This window comes from Scomber scombrus, chromosome 1, assembly GCF_963691925.1.
Source record: "Scomber scombrus chromosome 1, fScoSco1.1, whole genome shotgun sequence".
NCBI lineage: Eukaryota > Metazoa > Chordata > Actinopteri > Scombriformes > Scombridae > Scomber > Scomber scombrus.
In genome coordinates, this window is record NC_084970.1 from 11,212,911 (window position 1) to 11,238,987 (window position 26,077).

At 37.8% G+C, this 26,077-nt stretch overlaps 3 protein-coding genes across 3 annotated transcripts in view; 1 reads left to right on the plus strand and 2 right to left on the minus strand.

Annotated features, from left to right (window-relative positions):
- Positions 1 to 7,488, plus strand: part of slc12a4 (solute carrier family 12 member 4) — a 27,365-nt gene extending 19,877 nt beyond the window's left edge. Inside the window, exons 17-24 of the mRNA XM_062420307.1 lie at positions 1,313 to 1,481; positions 2,131 to 2,326; positions 2,648 to 2,817; positions 4,514 to 4,645; positions 4,963 to 5,070; positions 5,272 to 5,459; positions 5,636 to 5,769; positions 5,868 to 7,488. Of these exons, the coding sequence (XP_062276291.1) occupies positions 1,313 to 1,481; positions 2,131 to 2,326; positions 2,648 to 2,817; positions 4,514 to 4,645; positions 4,963 to 5,070; positions 5,272 to 5,459; positions 5,636 to 5,769; positions 5,868 to 5,959 (1,189 nt within the window). The 3' untranslated portion in view covers positions 5,960 to 7,488. The remainder of the gene's footprint in view (positions 1 to 1,312; positions 1,482 to 2,130; positions 2,327 to 2,647; positions 2,818 to 4,513; positions 4,646 to 4,962; positions 5,071 to 5,271; positions 5,460 to 5,635; positions 5,770 to 5,867) is intronic.
- Positions 7,489 to 15,868, minus strand: dpep2 (dipeptidase 2). Its single transcript, XM_062420322.1, has 11 exons — positions 15,763 to 15,868; positions 15,094 to 15,254; positions 14,854 to 14,980; positions 14,606 to 14,735; positions 14,010 to 14,160; positions 13,362 to 13,431; positions 12,430 to 12,606; positions 10,647 to 10,731; positions 9,124 to 9,199; positions 8,460 to 8,595; positions 7,489 to 8,092 (listed from the first exon to the last, which is right to left on the minus strand). Exons 2-11 carry the CDS (start codon positions 15,249 to 15,251, stop codon positions 7,880 to 7,882), a joined length of 1,323 nt encoding a protein of 440 aa, XP_062276306.1. The 5' UTR covers positions 15,252 to 15,254; positions 15,763 to 15,868; the 3' UTR covers positions 7,489 to 7,879.
- A 5,677-nt stretch (positions 15,869 to 21,545) lies between these two features.
- Positions 21,546 to 25,470, minus strand: LOC133979584 (uncharacterized). Its single transcript, XM_062418134.1, has 2 exons — positions 24,660 to 25,470; positions 21,546 to 21,679 (listed from the first exon to the last, which is right to left on the minus strand). Exons 1-2 carry the CDS (start codon positions 25,468 to 25,470, stop codon positions 21,546 to 21,548), a joined length of 945 nt encoding a protein of 314 aa, XP_062274118.1.
- Positions 25,471 to 26,077: the final 607 nt, after the last annotated feature.

Here is a 26,077-nt window from a genome sequence, read left to right on the forward strand (position 1 = left end):
CTGAATGTTTCCTCACAAACATTGCATGACACACCGTACTCACATTTCTGAGAGGCCACATTCTGTTTTTCAAAATAAATGTTTTTTCACATTAATAAAGCTGCATCAAACATCCCACATTGTCTCTCCACTAACAAATGTTTCACACAGCATGTTGTAATGTAATGAGAAGCAGTAAGTTTTGTCAAACTCTCATGAGTGGGATTTGTAAAATAGTGTGAGAACCAGATGGACAAATGTAACAAATGAGCGGGTCCCCTTCTGTCCATTTAAAATGGCCCTCCAGAATGATGATAATGCAGTACATCATAAGCAATATGTGAAAGATTCACTACCAGCTGTTGTACATTTTGAAGCATAACGAGTAAGTGTCATCTGGAAAGAATGAATATAGAACAGTTTCGGGAAGTTGTGACCTGAGGAAGTAGTTACATGCTTTCCGGGCTGTTGAGTGTGTCACATTTTGCTGCAGTTATATTTTGCTGATACTGCACTTTTCTTTGCCACTCACTAAAATGCATTAAGAGAGTAACACAATAGCCAGTCTTGATAGTTTTCACTGCAGATTGAAGAATGAAAAGTGGCCAAACTATCAATAAAATGATCCCCCCCCCCCCAGACATTTGGTTTAAAGCTCTGCTATATTTGGTAGAAAAACAAACAACCAAACTGCCACAGACAGATGAAAACCAACATTGCCCCAATGACATTCAGTTTATCTTGTTTTGATATATGAAACACAAGCATAATCTCATGTCTGTGCTTTCAATTCAGCTCTTTTCAATTCAAAGAACTATATTCATCCCTAGCTGAGCAATTAAAAAGTATCTGCAGCAGAGCACACACACACACACACACACACACACACACACACACACACACACACACACACACACACACACACACACACACACACACACACACACACACACATGCACACATGCACACATTATCTCAACAAGACATATGAACAAATAAAACTGATATTTAAAATGCTAAAAAGTATGATGTAAAGTGTAAAATGTAAAATGTAAAGTGCATATTAACAGCATGTATCGTAGCAACTGCAAGGACGGGTCAGAGATCAACAGATCAAATGGTATGAGGCTAGAGGGGAACTGCTTGTAGGTCTGGAGTATGACGCATTTGGGGTCACTCACAAAGATTTTACTTTCCTTCTGAAGAGTGCATTTCTTGTATATGGTGGCCAGAGACAGTATGTGTATATGCAACAGCAACCAATGAAAATAAATATAATTTTTCTCAAATGATGTTGGCATTTGTCTCATGTTATCTGTCTGTAACTCTACAGACCTCAGTTGTTGGTGCTGTTGAAGCTGGATGAGGACCTTCATGTTAAATATCCCCGTCTGCTGACATTTGCCTCCCAGTTAAAGGCAGGAAAGGGTCTGACCATTGTGGGCTCTGTTATCCAAGGCAACTTTCTGGACAGTTATGGGGAAATGCAGGCAGCTGAGCAGGTAAATACTGGATAGGGATGTATGCTGTACTCTGTTGTGCTGTGTTGCTGAGTGTGTTGCAACTAAGTGTTATAAATGAACACCTTTTTTTTCATTTGAAAAGCACAATGAAGCGTTAACATACATCACTGTGAATTTTAAAAGTCTGTTTTTCTCCACCGGCAATTGTTTTTAAGTGTTTATCTTGTAATCAAAGGGTGTGGCTCGAAACAGCTTGTTATTAATAATGCAGTATGTTGCCAATGAGCCATTTCAGATAAAATAAGGGACAGATGTGGGGACATTTTTCATACTGTGATGTGTTTGGTAAATAAGTTAACAAGTGAAACAAAGTTCGTTCTTGTTTATGTGACAATAACTGGACAAATGAATTACTCATTCTTGATTGCCAATATTCATGCACTGTGTATCAGGAGTTTTCAACAGAGTAGTGTTTTCTAGGGAGGGACTGAAGGTAAAGCGTGTACTAATTTATTTTCAGCTGTGGAACAGTTGTTTTTTGCATTACAAGTCTTAATGATGAAAATTCAAGGCGTGATTAATTTGATCAGATGTAGGACCAGTTTTTAAGCATTATACATCATGGTTTATAATTGTTTCAGTATAGTTACTACTTTAAAGTTCATTCTGCCCATCTTTTTCCTGTCAGGCCATTAAGAATATGATGGAGATCGAGCGGGTCAAGGGTTTCTGTCAGGTCGTGGTGGCATCTAAAGTGCGGGAGGGCATTGTCCATTTGATCCAGTCGTGCGGTCTCGGGGGCATGAAGCACAATACTGTGGTGATGGGCTGGCCATATGGCTGGAGGCAGAGTGAGGACCCTCGTGCCTGGAAGACCTTTATCAGTAAGAGTCTAAATGAAATCAGCTTTGATTGTATACTATTTACAGAAATGTATGTAGGTGTCATGCCTAAATGTTCATGTGCTCAACAAATTCACTATTATGAACTTGTAGTTGCAGTAACCATGGGCTGTAATGTGAAAATACTTTTTGGTGTGTTAAAGTATAGTCTGTGATAGTTTTCTTCTGGCTTGTTCAGAAATAACTGCAGTGTGATTCTCATTATGTCAATGTATAACCTCTTGTACTGTGCAATTAACTTCTTTAAACTATTAATGCTGAAAAGGTGAATATCTCACCCTTCATACTTTCACCTCTACTCAGACACAGTCCGCTGCACCACAGCGGCTCACCTGGCACTGATGGTGCCCAAAAATGTGTCCTTCTACCCAAGCAACCACGAACGCTTCACAGATGGCAATATTGACGTGTGGTGGATCGTCCACGATGGGGGGATGCTGATGCTGTTGCCTTTCCTGCTCAAACAGCATAAAGTGAGATGTCTTATGTCTTATGACCGAATTCCCCGTATATGAGTTTTATTCCACGAAGCAAATAGAAGATGCAATGTGTTGAATGTTTCAATGCTCATAAATGAGTTCATAAATGAGTGTTACGTTATGATGATGTGGATAACTTCCTTTTCATTTTATTCCAATTCAATGAAACCAAAAGTGGTAAAGTAGTAATCCCAAACTTGGTTAGTTTTAGTTTATATCATTCAGGTCTTTTTGAACAAACATTTTAAACTTTAATTTCAAAGCATGCTTCCTGTAGGTAACTATCTTCCAGAGCTGGGGACTCGGACTCGCGACTCGGACTCGAGTTGCACTTAAGTCTCACTAAACTTTGACTTCAGACTCGACTTGGACTCGACCTCAAAAGACTTCAGACTTGACTTCGACTCGAGGCTCGAGACTCGCGAACAACCTTTATTTCATGTTATTATTATTATTCTCATTATTTATCTGTCATTCATCTTTTTGTATGATCTCTGGCTCTGAGCTAGATGTAAACACCAACGTCATGCCACGCGCATGCGCCATGTGTGAAGCGCGCATCTTCAGTATCAGACATTGACAATGGCGAGTGCGATAAGTTCAGCAGGAGTGCCTCAGATCATTACGTTTGGATACAATGCCTTCACACTCCCGTTTTTCCCTGGTTCTCCCATATTTCGAAACCATCTCCCGCCGCCCTCCCGTCATTTCTCCCGTAATTGACAAGCCCCAAATTTGTTTGTTAATAATAATAAGAAGCGCACAATAGCAAAGGTTTTATTTTAAAAGCTCAGACAGGAAACCACCGCAACTGTTATTATGCTTAGTGCCACTAACTTAGTGGCTCCGCTACTAATTATTAAAAAACACAACGTTGCGTTAACTATGGTCATTTTATATATATATATATATATATATATATATATATATATATATATATATATATATATATTATAATATCCCCACACATTCCCTGCTGTGTGTTGTGTTAAGCAGCAGATAAAAGGCAGCTTGGAGAAAAAAATAATGAACATGTGTTTGTACCACAGTGTTAAACTGCAGTGCAGTGTTTCTGTGATGTTCATGTTTTGTTCATTTTGTTATATTTTACAACATTGTTAAAATAATTATTTTTTTGTTGAAGAAAATACAGTTATGGAATTGAAATAATTCTTAGTGTATGTTTCTTCACATCACATTGCAGTAGATTCTCTATAGTGAACCTACAATTGGTACATTTTCATACTGTCCTATATCAAGGTCTAGGTCAAGGTAATAGCCGAAGGTAAATTTGGTAACAGTTTCAGGAGAGGACATCTCAACATACAAACAGATACTTACATACAAACTTCAGTGACAGCACACCACAAAAACAGACATGGGCAGGTGCTCGCAAGGCTAACTGATCAGGATGAAGGATTGTACAGCTCTAAGGTCAGAATTTGAATTTGAATTAGTGTTGGCGAGAGACTTGAGACTTGACTCGGACTCTTGACCAGAGACTTGAGACTTGACTTGGACTTGACCCTCAAAGACTTGAGACTTGACTTGGACTCTAGCTCAAAGACTTGAGACTTGACTTGGACTTGTAAAAAATGACTTGTGAACAGCTCTGCTATCTTCACACCCATTCAGTGTTGCACATGCTTATTATTTTTGTGGCAATCACATAGTTTTATTTGCATTTTAGGTTTGGAGAAAATGCAGAATGCGCATTTTCACTGTAGCACAGATGGATGACAACAGCATCCAGATGAAGAAAGATCTGGCCACGTTCCTTTACCAGCTGAGAATCGAGGCTGAGGTCGAGGTGGTAGAGATGGTAAGAGTTCCTCATACACAACTACTAATAAAAAGTCAAGGGCCAACTCAGAATAGATTTCACAATATATTGCAATGAAACCAACAGGTTTGCTCACTACATGATTGAAAAAAATGTATTACAAAAACAAAATAGAGGGTTGTAAAAAAAGTAAGCTATTGCCTGCCTCAACCTGCCTGATAGCATTAGCAGAAATCCATCCACACAGACAGAGAAACAAACACTTGAACATGAATTCATTTACTTTTATTAATTTACTTTTTCATTCTGTTGTGCTTGCAATAACCCCTAAAATTATATGTCAAATGGGATTTCAGCATGACAGCGACATCTCAGCATACACCTATGAGCGGACACTAATGATGGAGCAAAGGTCACAGATGTTGAGGCAAATGAGGCTGTCAAGTGCAGAGAGGCAAAGAGAGGTATGTTTGTTTTCTTTGTGTATTATATTTGTTCCTGAAAATTAGCTTAAACATCTCATAAAACACATGGTTGTCTGTAGTGGTGCAATGTGGGAATTTAACATGATCAACATTGATTTTGATGTTTTGGTATGAGTAACAGTATAAGTAAAATCTTGTGTACTGACAAGCAAACCTCATACTATTCCCATGGCCTCACAGGCCCAGCTGGTTAAGGACAGACACTCCTTGGTACGTATGGGAAGTCTGTACTCAGATGAGGAAGAGGAGGTGGTAGAGGCTCCTCCAGAAAAGGTTCAGATGACGTGGACAAGAGAGAAATGTGAGGCCGAGAGGAGGAACAGAAACAATGCACCGGAAAACTTCAGAGAACTCATGAGCCTCAAACCGTGAGTCACATTTAGTGTTTACTGCCTCTCATTCAATGCTGAACTTTTCTTCTCTTCATTACCTTCTGTTGTATATTTTTCAGTTTGAGACAGTGTGAGCTTGCTTAGAAATTGTTCAAAAAGTTTCTCATTAGTACAAATATTTGTGTTCCTTCACCCCTCTTATTGTACTGCAGGGATCAGTCCAATGTGCGGCGAATGCACACAGCTGTGAAACTGAACGAGGTAATAGTAAACAGGTCCCACGATGCTCGATTAGTGCTGCTCAACATGCCAGGACCACCTCGAAACACAGATGGAGATGAGAACTGTATCCTTTGCCAATATGATCAATCAAAAGATCATCTTGCATTAATCACATAAAAAGTGAGTTGGCCATTGGTTCGTTTTTCTCAGCCTTTTCCTCAGATATGGAGTTTCTGGAGGTGTTGACGGAAGGCTTGGAAAGAGTGCTGCTAGTCAGAGGCGGAGGTCGGGAGGTCATCACTATCTACTCATGACCTATTAGAAGCTGCTATACCAGGGTCGGTCTTTGCCTCAACAGAGTAACATTCCACCTGTGGACAAGATTGAAGCAACACACGTTCTGCTGCCAGAAAGTTCTTGGCAGATGCATGATATTGACTCTTTTTGAGTAAAAAAAGTGGTTTATTCTCTTCTTGTAGAATATTGGGACACATTAGTGTACATATCCATCTATGTTCTACCATTCTTTACAAAGCTGTTTTCAAGGCTGTTACTTTTCTCTCTCAGAAATCAATGCTTCTCTGTTTAACTGTCATGGACTTTAGGTTAATGTTTTTTTATTCATTGGTAACAAATACCTTGTCACAGGTGAACCTATATTTGAGAATTTGGCAGACAGAAGGACACTACTAAACCCTGAGTAGTATACATGCTGTCAGAAGTTTTCACGACCTTTAATCTAAAACAGCTCTTTGATTATGGCACTCTATTTATTTATTTATTCTTTCAGCGTTTCCCCACTGAGGTAAAAGAATATGTTACTGCAGATAATGAACACAATGCTCCAGTTTGTAAATGTGGATGCCAGAGATCATAAAGCAATTTTTGTTTTTAAATAGTTATAATTTATGATTATTTTTTTGACAGATTTTTGTGACATTTTTTTTTACATTTGTTCTCTTAAACAAACCTAAAAAGCTTATTTGTACATGAAAAATGGTGGCTGAAGATGTCAGCTACAGTATATGACACTTAAGATTCATGTGTCATTTTCTAAGACTATGAGCATGATCAGTATTTCTTTTTATGATTAAATGATCTATACAAGAGTATTTTATATTTAAGGGATAACCCATGACAAGCTGTGCAGTTATCAAAAACTAAATGCACAATGCCAAGAATGCCTCAAGTTCCCCACTTTATTAGATTTACATTTGTTTGTTTTTTTCGTTTGTTTTCCAGAACAGCATAGGCTGGAGTGGATTATTCCATTTGTGATATCATGTCAAATCCAAATGTACACTATCAGTAATTACATGCAAACTGTATGATGGCAGTATTTTAGTGAAGCTATGAATATTAACTTTTTTAGAGCTATGAGGCTACTATTTAAAAGCAGTGTGGTTATGTGAAAATCATGTAGAAATTAACATCAATGTGAGCTCACCAAAGCAGATTCCTATCAACTATGGCAATAAAGTATTGAATCTGAATTTGAATATGACAGTTGTCTGTTTGGCCAAAGGGCATAACAGCTCACACTAAAATACACACTTTGTTTTGTAAACTTCCATAACATTGTATTATGCTGTAAGGTAAAATAAACACATCTGTTAATAAACTGCTGTCCACTGACTATTTTGTTGAAGGTTTTCATGAAATGCCTTCAAATAATATAATAGCAATAAATTACTGTGTGTATACTTCAATTAAATCTTTCTTCACCAATCCTTATCACACAGTTCACCTTATCTAAACACGGCCAGGTGATCTCACTTCCTATTCCACTGAACCTGTTCACTTGTCAACAAAAGATAAAACAACTATAACATTTAATTTTTTTAAAGTGCCATCTCTGGAGTTTTATTCATTGTCATTATTGTCCTTCATGTCATACTTTTTTATAGAGTTTATGTCAACATAGGGACAAGAAATTCAGCAAGAACTTAAATATCTAATAAATAAAATCAAACTAAATTGAAATAAATGCCTTTCAGAGGACTGATGGTCTGTATATTTAGAAGGTGTATACAGTATAGCATTCTGTATGTTCAGTAGTAGTACAAATGGATTATACAGTATATGCTCTTAAATGCGCTAACTTGTAGAATGCTGTGATGACCTACAAATAGCAATAGTAAACTTATTTAAATCTTATTTATATTATAGAAAATATATATAAAATTATACACTTCAAAACAACAAGGTGCAGCTGAACTGAGTTTTTTAAGTATTCATTCTATAGAAAATATGATAGACAGCAGCAGAACCATGGGCCAGATTAGCAGACAGGGTGGTCCAAATTGGGCTCTGGAGGAGGGACTCTGATTAAAGGGCCGCTCTTTCCTTTTAGAAGGAGGTCTGAGGACGAGTCTGCAGGGGTTCTGCACCTCCTCTACAGGGATTTGCACCTCACTTGGATGGTTTGAATGCAACACATCACGGACCTGGAGAAATAACAGTGAGACAAGAGAGAAAAAGGCAATCTAGTGTATAAAACACTGAGCTTTTCATTATTGAATCTGTAAGTTGATTTTGGTCAAAAGAGTTAGAAGATTCTTGAATACTTTATAATGAAACAAGGGAGTTAATGTCTATTAATATCAACACAGGAAGATGCCTTCTGTTTTTGTAAAGGGTTACATAATACATATTTGATACACAGTAATGATATTGTCTGCAGAATATACAGCCTTTCTATGCTTCTCTACACTGTAGCTGAGCTGCTCCTTTGGCCAGGACATGGAGTTCATTCTCCTAATTTATTACAGAAGGCAGTTCTTTGACAGGATCTACAATAATCTTTTAGCTCACCCTCTCCACCTCTTCGAACACTCGTAGGAAATTCCTTCGAAGGACATCAGCCAGCTCATTCTCAGTCCAGTTCCTGTGCAGGAGTTCCTGGATTAGGGCGGGATACTTTGACACATCTTCTAACCCCTGAGGAAAGCTGTAGCCAAAAAATACAGTCACATTATTTATATTGTATAAGTTTTGGTTTGATATAATTCATTATGAACGAGTAGGAATAATAATAATGATAATAATAACAATGATAATAATGAACACTTTAGAGTCTAGAACTCAGTGCTATTTGTTTGAAACAGATCGTGCCTGTATACTGGGAACAAACAGATTTGATGCCAAGCATTCTACAGCAAATCTATTCTAACAGCCTCTCTTTCTCTAACAGGACAACATTATTGATTTTTTACCATTTTTCAATCTGTTGACAGCTGACAGCCAAATTGCTTATACTGTGACAGGCTAACAAAAGCATAAAAATTGATCTGGTTTGACAACAACTTTAGAAATATGTTGTCTCAAGGGTGCCACAGACAAGTGTGTACCCCACTGGCATGTGCTTTGTTATATTTTGATTATCTAGAAGCTAAGGCCTTTATAGTAGATTTGCTACCTTTCTCTTGTGCTTGTACTGTAGTTATCTGTCGGTTGTATGCTGGTGAAAATTTCTTACCTCAGAGCACCATCAAAGTCCCCTCCAATTCCTATTGACTCAGCTCCAATCACCTTCTTAATGTGATCAAAATGGTCTGCAAAACACAGGTGGAATAATACACAATGGGCCACATGCAAGAACCACTCGTACGTACAGATTCGTTCTTAAACCATGCGTACGAGTGATTTACGAGGATTTGCCGCATTCACCAATTTTTTATTTTTTTTTTAGGTACGAACAAAATTTACGAGTGGTGCAGACCTGTCGTACCTGTCACGCACAACCAACCTGCAGTCCTCCAAAGCAATAAAACATGACTGTTACTGTCTAATTGTCTAATGGCAGTGTGCCAACGATATCATGTCTTTTGGGGGAACTCAAATTGGGGGGGTGACATCATATACTAGATAAGAAAGATATGATAATCACTTAATGAACACATAACACCTCCACACGGGTATCAAGACCAAACAACACTGTATGATACAATACAGCCGAGCACGATACGGTAGCTATACTACAGTGATGTATGTCACTGTATGCTGACTACCACTTAACAGAGAAATTAATAATGTTGATCCGCAGGCTGAGCGTATATTATATTGTCAGTATTTTAGAGACCCCTGAGTAATGGGTGTGAACTACAGGGGATGTAGGCAATGAGCAAGTGTATACTATGTCCCGTTCATTAAATTGCACTTCTGAATCCATAATCATGATGACATTACTACAAACTTATTAGGCTATTTAGTATAAAGAAGTAGGCTATTTAACAATTTAGGTAGATATATCAGTCATTTAAATTGACAATTGAAACTATGATATAATGCAAGCGTACAATATAAATATTAGCGGCCGAAACTACAAAGTGACTTTTCCACAGTTACTTTTCCACAATATAAACTGACTATTTATTAATAACTTTATTCATTTAATTGAAATATTGCTTATCGAAGTAATAGTTTAACTCCCTGGCTGATGACATCCCCTGGCATAATTCATGTTCAGTCATTTTTGTTTTTATTTCTGTGACGGCGCAACAGCTGAGACAGCGTTCACAACATGGCTCATTTTTCCTTATTTTTTGTCTTTCTCAGGACCTTTAATTCCACCACTTACACACTAAATAATAATATGTGTTTCTGTTTCTGAGAGTGGGACCTCAGTCTGAGAGCTCGTAAAATTCTTATTCTTAGTCTTTAGTGCCATTTTCATGAATGGAGCATCTCCACAACCTGCCGGTCGCCTGACCTTATTTGGTATTTTGGGGGCGTCATTCATGTTAATTTACTATTCTCAGGAACGCGCGTTCATTTAGAACAGGTGGGATTCATCATGTTTACGAAGGTCATTTACGACTGTTTCCTGGTGATACGAGTGTGACGTGGCACTCTCGTAGATTCCACCACACGAAAAAAGTATGACAGATTTAAGAAGAAAAATACGAACATATTCTTGCATCTGGCCCAATATGGGATATATAAAATATAAAGTTCAGATTTCATTCATAAGCAAAAAAAAAAAGAAAATTGATGCCTCACCAGCCACATTAGAGATGTTGGCCTTATCTTTGCAGGAAATGAAGTTATTGTGGAGATTCACCATGATCAACCCTCGGTTCCTTTTCTGAAACACAACACACGAGTCACTGCCAAGTCTAGCAAAAAAGGAAGACAGAGAGAAGTGTTAACTACTACAATAAGATGATGATTATATGAAGACATTTTTGAACATAAGCAGCAGCTGTCATTAGTTGTTGTGGTAGATGTGGTAAACATCAGGTTGATACAGTGTATGTCTTATCTCAAACAACCTGTAGCCCTTGGCCTGCAGCACACACACTCAGAAATCTGTAGTATAATGAGAAACATGTCCACTCATATCCATGTTCCTACAGGTTATTGATATTCAGTCTTTAATATAATGCAACTGAAGATTGATATATTGTACATGTCAAATACATATTAACAAGCAAACCAAAAACAGATTTCACGTTGTATATGTCAGCTGACATGCTGTTCTGATGCCAACAAGAGAAATACCTTGGCTTGGAAACAGAATGGTTTTAAAAGACTATGCCTTAGCTCCTTTTGCACACTCAATATAAGTTTCTAAGTGTATACTAACACCATATTTAGAATAATCTTGAGTACATGGCACTGGGTGTTTACATTACACAGGAAATACTTAAGCTTCTGCTCCAAGAGTAGAAGGCAACATCACAGGCACAACATTTTCTCACCACTCTCCCTAATCTCCTGTTGCGCAAGGAAATGTTTCCCCTGATGACCCAATCCCAAAGAAAAAAAAAAGCACACAAGGATCACCTTTGCATCAACTCATTCATTCATTTAAAAATGTCCATGTTTTGGTCAAAAGGACCTTTTTCATCTCAAAGAAATCAATGCAGAGGTGACAAGTGGGTGCGGGAATTGACTTAACTGATAATATTATTAATAATTTCTATAACTAGAAGAAGTTGTGTTCAGCATAAACAAAGAGAAATAGACTGGATTACCGTAACCTGGGATGGGACTACACTTCTCAGTAATGCTGGATAAATGATAGAAAACACCAGTTGTGAAGGAGATTGCTCCTCTGTTGTAAGCAAAGTACAGCTTATATAAACAGACATTCTGGACTCAAGTGAGACAAGAGGTAAGTAATGGATTAGTACATACAAGTCAGAGCTAAATAAGGTCATAGACTAGTGGCTGTGTGTGTTTGAAGAGATATTCAGAGAAGATTTGAGAGCGAGAGAGAAAGAGAGCAGGGAGCTACACAAGTACAGCATTAAAAAATAACGTTGCTATAGTGTGTATGTAGTTAGCTGATACTTGATTGATTCAAGTAATTCAAAATGAGTCAAATTGTTAAACTGCTTATATTTTGAATACTTTGAATATTATGCTCATCATCTAGATGTTAAAATACACACAGTTATTATTATTAGGCATTTCATGTTTGTGTATATTTGTGCATGTTAATGGTTACACCAGGCAGGAAACTGATGAGAGGCAAACAAGGTTGTGGAAGTTATAAAGGATATGAGAACATTCTGTTAATCTACCCGCAGGATTTTGAATCAATTATACTAACTGTTGGCAGTCTGCAATAGGATAATTGTTTAATAGTGGAAATCTACTAATACATTTTTGATGTGTCCTGTTGATACACAAAAATCAGTGAAAGCATATTGTATGCCCTTTGTCAGAGGTATAAATACATAATAATTAAATTAAATTAATCAATCAATCACTTGAGTGCTCAGACAGTTACTTAATCAAGCAAGCAATTAATCATTCAGTGAATTGGTATTCTCACCAGTTCGTTCAGCAGCCAGTCAGGTACATTACGGCTGTGGCTACAGATGGAGTAGGAAGATGAATGACTAAAAATAACTGGAGCCTTGGAATGGTTCAGCACAGCCCAGGCTGTGTCCCAAGAACTGTGGGAGAGGTCCACTATCATTCCCAGTCTATTCATCTCCTCCACCACTGCCTCGAAAAAACACATTCAAAAACCATTTAAGCAGCTATTTATAGTATTACAGGAAAGAAGGAAGTCAATTCAGCTGAAAACAAGGGAGAGTTACACATGCACATAAACACGCTCACAGAGTAAGCAATCAAGGAAGTACATACTTATGTTGAGAGGACCAATTGAATAGGAAACGCATTATAAAGATGTTGGTGATTTTAAAATGAGTTGTTTCCTTTTTACAACAGACAAAGAAAAACATGTTAAAGTCTAATACGAGATACACCATTTTCTGTGTAAACAACCAGTCATAAAGAGAACATTTACAGTAGTATGCATAGCATTAACTAACTTTAATGATGCTGAAGTCCACTTTCTTTAACACAGTACATTACTGGAGGGTCTCAAGGCAACAACAACAACAATAATCATCATCATTATAATAATCCAATTTGTTGGATTATGTTTAGGGTTAGGGTTTGTTGGCCCATATTTCAGAACACAATAAATTAACTGAATGGGCACATAATAGGTACAAATGAGCAGTCACTGTCAGTAACTAACTAGGTTCTAATTTCTTGTCAGCACTGATTTTAGGAGTGACAGTGGTCACTTTTATCAAATCACTGGTTTTTCTTTTTTAATCAAACTTTTTCATAAATATACTGACAGTGTAATGTTGAAATAAATTACCAAAAAAGGCCAGCCAAACATGCTGACACAAGGCTTTGTGGATTGTGATTAATTAAACAATTCTGTTGTTTATTTAAGCTTACCTTCCCGAAGTGCGTCAAGCTGTTGTTCTGTCTTTGATAGACATTGTACAGTTTTGAGGATGACTCAGCCCTGCATTGAAAATAATTTGTCAAAACCACTTATCAGTGTTTTGTAAGTCCAGTGTGTCCCTCACTATCAGAAATGATAAAATACATATGGGCATCTGAATAGGGCTGCTTCTTTTCATACAGCTGGGGCTGTATCTACATTTAATTACTCATCTACATGTCATGCCAATTTTCAAAGAGAATACACATGTAAGTTAATTTGCATAGAAGGGAAGAAACAACTTTCCATTCAGTTTCCCAATAAAGCATTTTCATATTTAGTATGGCGTATTATTCCTGTCACTTTCTTCAAAATGATTTAAACTGGAAATCATATGACAATGGCTAGCCACTGAATTATTCAACTGTTCAGCAGCAAAGGCCTAGATGGTAAATATATTGTTCTACACAGGTCTGAGCCAATGAAGAATGTAAGGAAAAATCATAGCAAACAAACAAAAAACACCATTGTATTGAAGACAGGTGTGTGTGCATATGTTTTAATTGCAAAAAGATGATTATTTTAGCTTAAGTGTACTTCTTAAAAGTATGTAACAATTCAACTAAAATAAAGTATTAAAAATGAAATATCTTCATCACCACGGTGTATTGCAGTTATGTGTGAGGGCCATGGATCGAACTCCAAGCTGGTAAAACATCCGCAGGGCTGGCAGGCTGCTGTCAATTGAGTGGCCTCCCTCAATACTTATTAGACAGGCTATCTTATGCCTTATCTCAGAAATGTTCAGTTCTGCGGTGACAGACACAAATGTACAACATATTCTGTACAGTACACTCATTATTTGAAATGTATGACTCCACCCAAGCCAATAGCAGTCAGCTGTTTTAGGGGTGCATTTTTCAATTTAATTTAATTCATACAGAGGGTAACATATAGGACTGTCTTTAAAAAAAAAAACAGTACCACAAATATTTTTTGATTTCTCAATGTAATAAAAAAGATCACTATAATGTTTTTCTTTTCCCAAAATGTAGACTGTTAATTAGAACATTGATTCTTAAAAGACAGAAGTATGGATTTATTCAATACTACCATACTAGACACTAAACTCAATGCACAGTGAACCATATTTGCAGATAATTAACAATATTTTTTTAAAAATCAATCACTTAAAAAATGTATAGGTGAATTTGAAAGTATCTAGCCTGCAGTCAAAGCATGAGGTGTATTATACCCTTTGCAGAAGTGACCAGTTCAAAGTCCTGGTACTCAGTGCACATGCGTCTGACCACATCTATTTGTTCCAGGGTCAGCCTCACAGCATCCTTCTCCTGGGCCCCACATAGCACATAGACTGAAAACATCTGATAAAGGAACAGGGAGATCACACAGAGAGGGCGGAGGCATTCGAATTACATACGTGAAGTGTAGCAAACCACACTTTAGAATATGTGTCAAGAGTGAAAGATTAAATTACAATACCTGTGCCTGTACATGGCCTGCTTGGAGACGGTTGATGTCTGTGGCAACATTGCTGATATTATGAAGGTCAATTTGGCTCAGTTGATTGTTATGAAGTATCCTCAGCTGGAGAGCTAGGTCATTATGACTGACCGAGAGAGATGGTTTGAGGAAAATGAGACGAAATGGTTGAAGAGGCATTTTAATTTAATTCCAGGAATCTAACAACTGTATGATAAGATGGTTAAAAATATACTTTACCCATCAACAACAGGATATTTTGACATTAATTCACGTGTTCTGTCTCTCTCGGAGTATCCAGTTATCAAAAGACACAGAGAGGACAGTACCACTAGATGCCTTAGAGAGCTCATCCAGAGACTGCTTGAAGCACTTCTAACAGTTTTCACAGAGGGCATTTTCTGGAGAGAAAAAACACACCAGTGCATTACAGTTACCTGATGACAAAGAATCAGAGATGCAGCTTAACATACACACAATATAAGTCATATACACTAACTATATGGGATTTTACATTAGTTGTTTTATATTAATTTCTTTATACCTGGCAGTGAAGTGACAGAATATATGTGACAGCACAAATAAGTCCCCTTTGGAGTCATTACAGAAGACATATCACAGGGACAGCAGGACATAATAAAAAAGGGAGGATCATAAACTCACTTCTTCATAAAAGCAAATCCCACTTTATATTACACAACAGTGATTAGATTAAATGCATGATGGGTTCATGTGTTTTGACACAGTGCAGTTAGTCACACAAGACATACTATAATAATAGCCCATTAATTCTTGATAACAAACGTTAAATGACTTAAATATCCAGTGGACATTGGAGCACCTAAACACATCTCATGCTCAACATTTTTAAATCTTCATCAAAAAATGACGTAAAACAACAAAAGTTACCTGCCAAGTCGTTGAAACCCAACCTGTAGACTACCTTGTTCAACAACTGAATAGAAACAGTACGGGTTTTACAGCTCTACGCCCAAGCACACAAACTAAACTAAACCTACACAACAGCGGCTATGCTGTGCTGCATTCCAGTTCTGTCGGAAAAATGACTTGCAAATAGGTGCATTCAAACATTTAGTCCCCCATGTCATTGGAATGGCCAATTACTATATCTTCTAGGATCCGCCTGTAGATCCTATGGTTTCGGATGGGATTTAACAATGGCCCAAGTTAAAGTTACAATAATACTGAAGAAAACAATCAAATTCAGGTTTCAATCATAACCTTCTCTGGAAATTCGTTGCATTTTAAAAATTCTGTTGTTGGAATAAGTTATTTACGACAAGCATGTGAAGGCAGCGTTATGAACTGTGAGGTTGATGTTGCCATCTGCTGGCCAAATAATGTAGCTTCTACTATAGAAGGTTCATTATAGGCATCAATACTGCATGTTATAAGTGGCTCCTTTCACCTTAACGGAGCTAACACTCCGAGTTTCTTGTTTGACATAAATGAACAAGTCGTTTGACAACATTTTTTTAGCGTAGGCCTACCGTATTTTTGAAAGCACATTACAGACTTTTCAAAAACCAGACTCTCCAAAATGCCATCCAGATACAGGCCAGCTGTTGCACAAACGTGGCAGCTAGTGTTTCACCATATTTGGTGGCCCATCAGATTCTGTGATATGCACTGGTGGAACAAGTATTCAGACCCTTTACTTAAGTATAAGTAAAAATGTAAAAATACGTCATTAGAAGTACAAATCCTACATTTAAAATCCCTCTTAAGTAAAAGTGTAACCCAGTATTACTAGCTAAATTCACTTAAAGTGCTGAAGTAAAAGTAAAAGGCACAGTATATTTTCTTCAACATTAGTACTTTTGCTTCAATGCTTTAAGTAGGCATTTTTACTTCCTTCCAAAGCGCAGGTCACAAAATCTGAAAGGTCACCAAATATGGTGTAACACCTGAAAGTGACAGTGAAAGGAAGCCTATCCTTGGAAAGTGAGAACTTCGTCTTAAACGTTGCAATTATAATTATACGTATGTGTGATAATATGTCATGAAACAATTGTTGGTATATATAAATAACCCAATTAGAACAAATTTGTGTAATGCCAACAAAAAAGAGCTAGCTTGGTTACTGGGTCACTTGTCACTAATGTAGCGGGAGTTAGCTAACTTAACATTATTTTAGCTAATGCACCTTAGAGTTAGCTTACTTGGAAACAAGTCCAAACTCTGTTGTAACATTAAGTTTATTGTGCTGGTGGAAGATATGTATTACATCCGGATAGAAACACGTCTGAGGAATCTGGAAGTCAATAAAACGGGGTAAGTTTTGTTTAACAATGTTTGTAAACTCTGAAAAACTTATTCTAGCTAAGTAGATGTTTACCTTGGCTTGAGAATCAACAGGCCTGACATTTTGACATGCACATATATTACTAATATCACTTCATAATAATAACAAATGAATCGATTTTATCCTAGTGTTTAAACTAAAACAGCTAAAGCAGTAATGCTTATAATGTTTTTTATTTTTTTACACCTTTTCTTAGGCCTACTGTGACTTATCAAAAAGGCCTAAGCCTAAGTCTCGAATGTAAACAAAACCAATTTATTTAATACAACAGAGGCTGACAATACAATGCATGGCATGGAGCCAGATCTTAATGGGATGCTTTTTAATATCACAACAACATGATTCTTCAGCTTAAAAAAAATAAGCATGTTTGTATACTTACACGGGTGTGGTGTACTAACAACTTGGCACATGTTTTCATGGTCAAAACAGCTGTAATTAATTTTACGTTTGCAAGATGCAAGTAAAATACAAAGATGTCTATCTGATGGCCATACGTTTAGTCCACTAAATTAAACACAGAACAGTGCTTAAGAATGATTTTTAATTAAGCTGGTGCCCGTGCCTGCTCAGAATCAAATGGGAGGAGCATGTACCTGCCTCAGGAAAAGTTTAGAGGTTGCACACAACAAACATGTCAGTAACAAGATCGTAAGAGAACATATATATTTATGTAGTCATTGATTTATTTTAAGGACCTCATAACTGATATCCATGGTCTGAATGTTTGGCAGTATTTGGTTCTTCAGTGCTCAGTGGTAGAAGAGCAGTGGTTGGCATGTTGATTGCAGTAGATGTGTTTGTGATAATTTTGTTTGTCCTCTTTTGCTTAAGTAGTACTTTGTTTTGCTTTGGAGAGAGGAAAGCTTTTGCCTGTGGTGTTTAAATAGTGTGTGTCCTGTGAGTGCATTAGAACACATTATTTACATGAATAATGATGATAATGTTAGTGGGGATAGATAAGATGTGTACTGTTCTTGACTTGCACAAAACTAGTCCAAATAAATTGGGTGTATCCCCTTTTTATATTTGGTAGGTTATCATGTATTGCTGCCCTAGACCTTCAGTCTCCCTATGCCTATGTTAAAGGGGAGTAGATGCATTCAAGGCGCCACTCAACTGGAGCAATATAAAAGGTGTGTCTGATACCGCAGTTTAGACTTTGACCTGAATGCTGAGGTCCAGACTACAGATTATAACCTCTGTTTTCACATTCTTTCAAACTTGAATTGAATCGAATTGTCCAAATGTGAATGAGTCTGGTGTTGATGGGGAGCATCAGGGTGCCACAAATTAATTTCAGTTAATTTCAGTAGGAAGATAGAAGCCTGATTCTGTGGTCCACCCATTGAGATTTGGCCTGGTAGACCATAATGAGGAGAGTGATTCGGCTCTGATTGGAGCACCCTACTGCTTCAATGGAGTAATCACAACTGTGTTGATATTACTATACCAATCCTCCTACTGCGTGAAGTGGACCCCCAGCTGACACTGTTTGAATCCAAATTAACCAAATCATTTAGTCATATTGTCAACCTTGGTGTTGAATGTGACTGGCAATACAAGAGATACAAATCCCTCACTTTACACTGAGCCTTCGCAGATGAGGGAGCTTAAGCCAAATTCCTGTTGCCAGTAACAAGCTGAAGCACTTTGTCTGTTAAGGTAGAAAAGTGCTACTACAGTGCAGTCCATTTACCATTGATTTTATCATGATGCATTTGTTTTAAATGTTGGAAGGTATGAGTGTCGGGGTTAGTCCACTTCAGAAAATGGATTTTCTAAATGATGATGTTTTTCCTGTAAAACCCTAAATGAAACAGTGTGATGGTACACTGGCTTTACAGAGAAGCACTCTGACCACTATAACCATTAGGAGATGCACTGACCTCAGATGTTTGTTTTTTTAAACATGAGTACCAGTAATATAAATGGCAGAAATGTTGCTGCATTTTTTATAGTCATTTCTAAGAAGTGCATTGGGGTAAGTCCATTTTTGAATGTAATTCTGCAGAATCAAAAAACCATGAAATTACATTCAGAACTTTGTATCAAAAGTTAATCATTGTTTTAATTCAAATGCTGAGATTATTAATACAATTAAAATGATTCTATTATCATTATTATAAGGTAGTCAGCGTTGCATTGGAAATGATAATGGTGCTGTGGAAAAATTATTATTGCCTTATTTATCATTGCCAGTTGAAAACTAATTGAAGAGGAAGTAAATCAAATTCTAAAAAAAAAAATTACGGTCAACCATCAATTTTAAACAGTTGTGGTTGCTAGGCAATGTTTTGTTTTCAAACTTGTATTCGTATTTGAACAACTGTGAAGGAAAAATATTCAATCACTGCACTTTTAATACATGTCGTATAAAAATCAAGATACTCAAAGGTAGCTATGTATTCAAAGCTCCAGGATAGTCTGCAGAAGCCTTTTTAGCCCCTTTGCTATTCCAAGTGGGTGATACTTAACAAAGCCACTGTGCCTTTTTTTTACGACTATATTGATCACAATTGAAGGGGGCGATCCAATTATACCGATAACACCTAGAGGCAGCAGCTGTTCATCATTCTAGCAGCACTGAGTAAAAGATTGAAATAAAGTTAACATGTAATCCTGGAGCACTGCACATTATACTTGGCATGTTTTCACCTCTGAACAGAGCGACTATATGGAGCAGTTCAGTCACCAAATTAAACATCTGTTTTTACACATTTCCAGTTAACCAGGCATTATAGTGTCCATCTTGCTTTTCCTTCAAATCTGCACTGCCTCCACCTTTTACTGGGCATTACTGAAACCGAACAGACTTGGTGCAGACATTAGTGTGGTATTTATGTGCATGAAAATCTTTCCATTCTTGCTTTATTTCACTAATATTAGCCACTAGCCAGTAGAATACACACCTCAGTGTGTGTCACTGAGTGCTTTTTTATATTAAATATTTCTTCAAGATAATTAAGTCTGAAGTCGTTTAAATATGATGAGGGGTAAGGGTATGATGATAAAAAGGGTACAATGTAGTTGTTGCACTCATTAAAATTAAAGTAGGAATAAAAGCAAATTTTCAATGAGCAAGCACTGAGATTGCCACTAAATGATCCAGAAAATAGCTTGGCTCACAGCTGCTATATTTAGTCAGAAAAGCTGTGCTATATTTTTAAAACATTATTACAGACACATTAATTATTTTACCATTCAATCCTGGTCTTTTCTGTGAACATTTAGTTTAGTTTTGCAGATTTTGTAGTCCATAGGGCCTGAAATAGCTTAAAATGCAGCATTAATAGCATCATTGAGCAAGGAGATGTGTCTACCCTCTGCAGTAGTTTTTGAACTTATTTCTCCACCAGGGGGCAGCAACAGTCAGAAGAAACTTTCATTTGTCCTGGCGTTTGTAAGCCCATCCCTTATGTAAGAAAATAAATACAATACCTACATAAAACACATAATTAATAGATGCATGCATGTGTAACCCTACTAAATGCATAGATAAATGGATAGATAATTCAGAAAGTTTTAGAAAATGATCATAGCAAATAACATTTTGCTACAGGTTTCTTTTCAGTTCTAATGGCATAATGCATCTGTCATAAGTCCATTTCCATGTTATTAGCCACTGAGTCATATATAATGTTTTGTATAAAATGTTCTGTATTTAGTGTAAATACAGTGTGGCCTTATTTTGTATCAGGGCTTTTGAAAGAACGCTGAAGACATTTTGGTTTCCTAACTTCTCATTTCTTTTGGCCTGGATTCTGGCAGCCCTGTAGTCAGCGTTCATTATCTGCTCTTACAGCTTTGACTTCAGCACAGCAATTACATCCTCAGCTGCGCTGATTAATCCAACATGGAGGCATTTCACAAAATGGTTATGAAAAGACATTTCCAGACACTTACCAGGGAGTAGCTGTGGCACGGCTTGTTTATGCAGATAGACCACAACCAGTCATATTGCAATAATATGTTTCAATGGCTGCTTAAGTGTTCTCTTAACCTCTAGTGTACACTGTGCAGGAAACAATAGAGTGTTCGGAGAGTGATTAATTTAATCTATTTTCTTCTTGACATAAAATGGAGGTCTGCCTGATGTCATGTTTGGGTAATGTACATTTCTCTTTTGTTAAACATATTCCTCTCTGGCCATTCGTTAATATGTTTCCATTGCTCCCTGCTTAACTGCTTAACCTTCCATTCTCTCATGGCGATCACATAATCAATCACTGTCCCATTACTTGACAACACAGACAAAGTGAGTGTATGAGTGAGAAAAACCTTTTGGCCTGTCTCGACAAGCAAGAGGAATGTCGACTTCAGAGAAACACACAGGCAGAAAACATAGGCCCAGTAAATATTCAATTTAAAGGATTCCCAGATAAGGCGAGTTGAAAAATTGAGGCAGCACCCATTCTTCTAGATAAGAGAAGACGGAGCCATCTGGAGGCTGGGAGATAGCGAACTCCCACGCCATCCCAGAGACCTCACTCTCATCTGCTGCAGCGGCAGAAAAGGGGAAAATAGAGTGCCAACACTTTCATTATGTTAACTTCAAAATGAATTCATTCACATTCAGTGCATGCAGTTATTGGCTTTGGTACACAGAAGGTTACTGATGTGTCTGCCATAATAGATAACAATGATTGGTCAGTCTTAACATAATGTTGTCCCTACTTAATGATTTAATAATAATGCAGTAAAATATTTCTATGCATTACCATTTTGAAGTTTAAAAAAAAATCCATTTGTTCTTAAAGAAAGTAGTTGTAGATAGTTACATTTATCGTTAAACTTGCTGCGTTAATAGTTACAATAAGAAATATATCAACTGTTTTCTGTGCCTGAAGTAGTCATTTATACTAAAACAATAATAATACTACTAGTCTCGGATAGAGTTGGACCCACTTCTTAAAATCAAATTTATGTCTGATCCAAATCATCTTTAATATGTCCACCCTCCTTTGACCTGTAAATCTCTTTAAAGATTCGAAGAAATGGTTCATTTGATTGGTGGTCTAACCTCCTCCCTTCTTCCCTTCTGTTTCACTAACAGAGCAGGTGTTTTAAACATTTAAATACACTGTATGCATAGAGTACAGGGTATCTGAACACAAATAGTGTATTTTAGGCCTAGGCCTGTATCTCGTCCAAATCCACCTTGACTGCATCTTTGAAAACAAACATTATTGGCAAAATAGACACTCAGGCTGTGAATAACCTTGTCCACATTCCTATAATGCACTTTGTTGACTCCTCCGCCATGCTATTTTGTGCCAGCCACATTGGATTTAGCTCTGGGATAATGCTTTTGTCAGTATGTTTTATCAGTTCTCTCACTCAGGTACGCTATGCCGTTATCCCTAATTACCCCCACTGCATTTTACACTTGGCCTAGAATTCTTAATGCTTGATAACAGATGCAGGTCGATTTGAAATTTACTTATAGTGCCACTATCTTTTTGACCCGTATCGCAGACTGACTGTCCCATAGGCTCTTTGGTGAAAGCTGTTAAGTCTGTGATAACAACGACCTGAAGTGATAACCTTCCAGCAGTCTCGAGGACACACAGTTTGCTACATATGTACTGTAATGCAGTCGCAGCATTTCTTATTCAACCTTGGGTGCTCTGCTGTGCTCTGATTCATTTAATGGGATCGAGAGGAAGGTTAATCACTATGTCCGCCATAGACTGTTAAAGTGCTGGCTGACCACTATGAAATATTATGATTTGTATTGCTTTGAAAGACAGTTTTGAACGCAAATGCCATAGAAGTGCACTCTCCTCTTTCTATCTATTCTAAGCTTTAACAGAATTGTCTTCGCAGTTAGGAGTCACTTTGATTAATTTGCTTTAGGAAGCCGACATCTGTGTACAGAACAACAGTAAAAGCTTCAGACAAGGTTCCACTTATCTCCACTTATCCCGAAAAAGACACAGTAGATTAATTGGAAAAAGTTTTTTTTTATTTTTTTAAATTTTGGATAAAATTATTCTCTGGTTGCTATCAGTTAGATGTATTTCGTTTGTTTGTTTAGGGCAACTTTTTAAGAAATATATGTAGAAATCTGTAATCCATAAAATTCAATACAAATGCTCCCAGCTGTTTTTCTTTCTGCCGCGGTGCATTCTGTTCAGAGTTGAATTTTGATCCAATTGCCGTAGATGTCTGCAGCATCCAGTTAAGCTTAAACAATTACTCAGAGGTACTTTTTTTTTTTTTTTTTTTTACAACTAAAGTGTTATCTAAATGGTGTGAAAATGTGGAGAGGTGATGCATACACAATGTCAACTGAAGGAAGTCTGCATTTCATTTATTGTGTCAGTAAACTACAAGTGCATAATGCTGTGGAAACTTGGCTCTCTTTAGACCGCATTGTTCAGCATATTATGTTGCTTGAGAAATGGTAGTATATAGCGGAAATGCATACACTGTACTATATAATAGATATGGTGGGCGGGTAGGCCTATAGGCTGAAAGGGGAGAAAAGTGTAGCGTGTTGCCTTGGTTTCATATTTTGCAGGAATGGTGTAGTGTGTAGCTCTGTCAAGCCTAGTTTTAATCCTTTTCTCCACTGTGTTGTGTGATGTTATGTTGTTATCTTAATGATAATCAGTGCCTGTATTTCCGCCCTAGGCATTTCTGTCAGGCTGGGTTGGTTTAGGAGCTGCGCCTTATCAACAGCTTTGTCATTAAATCAGCTATTTCTACAGACAAATTTCACTGCCGTTATTCTTATCAAAAGATCAGCACACTGTGATTTTCTGTTCAGTCAAAGCTTTACAAATTCAATGATGTGTGAGTAAGAAAGATGAAATACAAAACAAAATTTACTTTGGAAAACCAATTTATTTACTTTTGTTTTCATGATAAATAATCAGACAAATAAAATGTGTTGCATTTGTCATATCATCAATGGCTTTAAGCTGTTTTCCTTTTGTGATCTTCAGACTACTGTACGTTCTGTATTTTTAAATGCTACACTTAAGAGCATGGAGGAATCAAGATGATTGTAACATGATGCAAATAAAGGATTTTGCCCACAGGCTGTAGATAGTTTACTGCAAGCAGGAATCTGGAACCTGTGCAATTCATGGCTTCTTTTTTTCGTCGGTGTGAAATGGGATGTTAATTTGTTAACTTTTATAGCATTGTAGCACACATTATCACAGTTTAGTGAATCTAAGAGACCATGTTGGATGTGCTAAGAAACACGATCCCTAAATGCTGTATGTACAGAGGCAAGCTTTTAGGTCCCAGTCAAACTGACCTCTGTAGGCTGGAATTGGTACTTAGTTCTTCTGAGAAAGCACTGTTCTGTCTGAGTGATTGTTCTGATTGTCTCAGCATTGTGCTTGAGTGGAGGGCAGCGCCAAATGAACTCCTCGGATTCAATCCTCTCCACTGTTTGACACCAGTTCAGCCAGTCAGTGAGGGGGGAGGACTGAGAAGCCTTCTCCCAAACACACCCTCTTACAGTGAGGGAAACTGCTGTGTGACAAAGGTCCAAGAGGTCTCTTGCATGCTGTCTGCGAGGCACTGACACCCTCTCTCTCCTCCCACAATGCACCGAGAGTCTCCGGAGGTTGGTAGCCTGGTTCCTGTGGATCCAGGGGATCTTTGGAAAGAAGGATGCTGATGGAGGGCACAGTCCTGTGCACTGTCATCTCCGATGCCCCCCCTTCAGTACTCTCCCACACCTCTTTCACCACCTTGTACTGCAGTTTGGTCAGCTGGTGCAGAGAGCCAACTTTTCGTTTCATGATCTCAGCACAGGTGATGGTCTTTGTGACAGCGCGACCTGACCCCGTGAAGACCACCTGCCTCAGCCCACCACCACCACCAACAACAGCACTCACACCTCCCCCACTTACACTCTTTTCTCCCTGCATCCGTGCCATGGCAAATCCCATTAAGTTGCGGATCTTACTTCCCTCCTTCACGCGCATCTCCAGCACCCCGGAGGCCAGTCCTGGGAAGGGACAGGGGCTGTCCTCCTCAGTTCGGCAGACCTTCTTGAACCCTTCCTTCCCTAGTTTTAGTGCTGGGGGAGGGACTGGTAGTGGTGTTGGTTTTAGTGGGCTGGAAACATTGTTAAACACTGCGGGCTGGCCTGCAGTGCTGTAAGTTTGACCCTGGTAGAGAGGACAGGTCCCAGGGGTTGTCCCAGGGGTTACCCCATTCTCCATTTGGATCGGTCTGTTTACCTCCAGTCCGGGGTGGGGCTTGACTGCGTCTCTGGTCAGGTATTGGCTGTGGCCACTTACCAGTCCGCATCCTGTAAACATTTTCCTGTCTTCAATGCTCCGCGGAAAGTGTTAGTCCAGACACACACTTTTCCCACATGTCAACAGCTGTAAAGTTTCAAGACTTCATATAAGAAATATTACCCACTCCCGAGGAGCAGAAGTCTTTAATGCTCCCTCTCAGAAAGAGCTGGAGAAATAAGATAAACGCCTGGCTGGTGAATTAAGAGCAGTGTCGGGACTATTCAAGATGTTCTTTAAAGAGCATCTCAATTTCATACCACAAGTGACTATTTGGAAAGTACTCTGGATACGGATAAAAAAAATTTAAAAAAACAACTATTATCCTCTTTTCTTCAGTTGTATGTATTTCACATAGTGCTTTTATCCTTAATAGCTGCAAAGATATGGAGGACTTTGTTGATTTTTCTTTAACAAAACTTTTCTAAAGAGAAAATAAAAGCTCAAATCAAGACTCCACCTTTTTCTTAGCGATCCATTCCAGCATTGTTGGTTTTGATCTGCTGATATATCGCCCTCTACTCAAAATGACATCTTGGGTTGGTCCAGCTGTTAGGTTCCACCTTCTGTTTTGGATATTTGGGTGTTTTACTCCAGCTTGGGTGAGTGTGCGTCTCCTCTCCCTGTG

Excerpts from the sequence above, each read along its gene's own strand:
- LOC133979584 (XM_062418134.1), bottom strand. The coding sequence starts at position 25,470 with ATGTTTACAGGATGCGGACTGGTAAGTGGCCACAGCCAATACCTGACC. Across the intron at positions 21,680-24,659 it reads ACACAGCAGTTTCCCTCACT|CAGATGAGAGTGAGGTCTCT; the intron begins GTAAGAGGGTGT and ends CTGCCGCTGCAG.
- dpep2 (XM_062420322.1), bottom strand. The coding sequence starts at position 15,251 with ATGCCCTCTGTGAAAACTGTTAGAAGTGCTTCAAGCAGTCTCTGGATG. Across the intron at positions 14,736-14,853 it reads CAGGCCATGTACAGGCACAG|ATGTTTTCAGTCTATGTGCT; the intron begins GTATTGTAATTT and ends TTCCTTTATCAG. Across the intron at positions 9,200-10,646 it reads CAACATCTCTAATGTGGCTG|ACCATTTTGATCACATTAAG; the intron begins GTGAGGCATCAA and ends TGTGTTTTGCAG.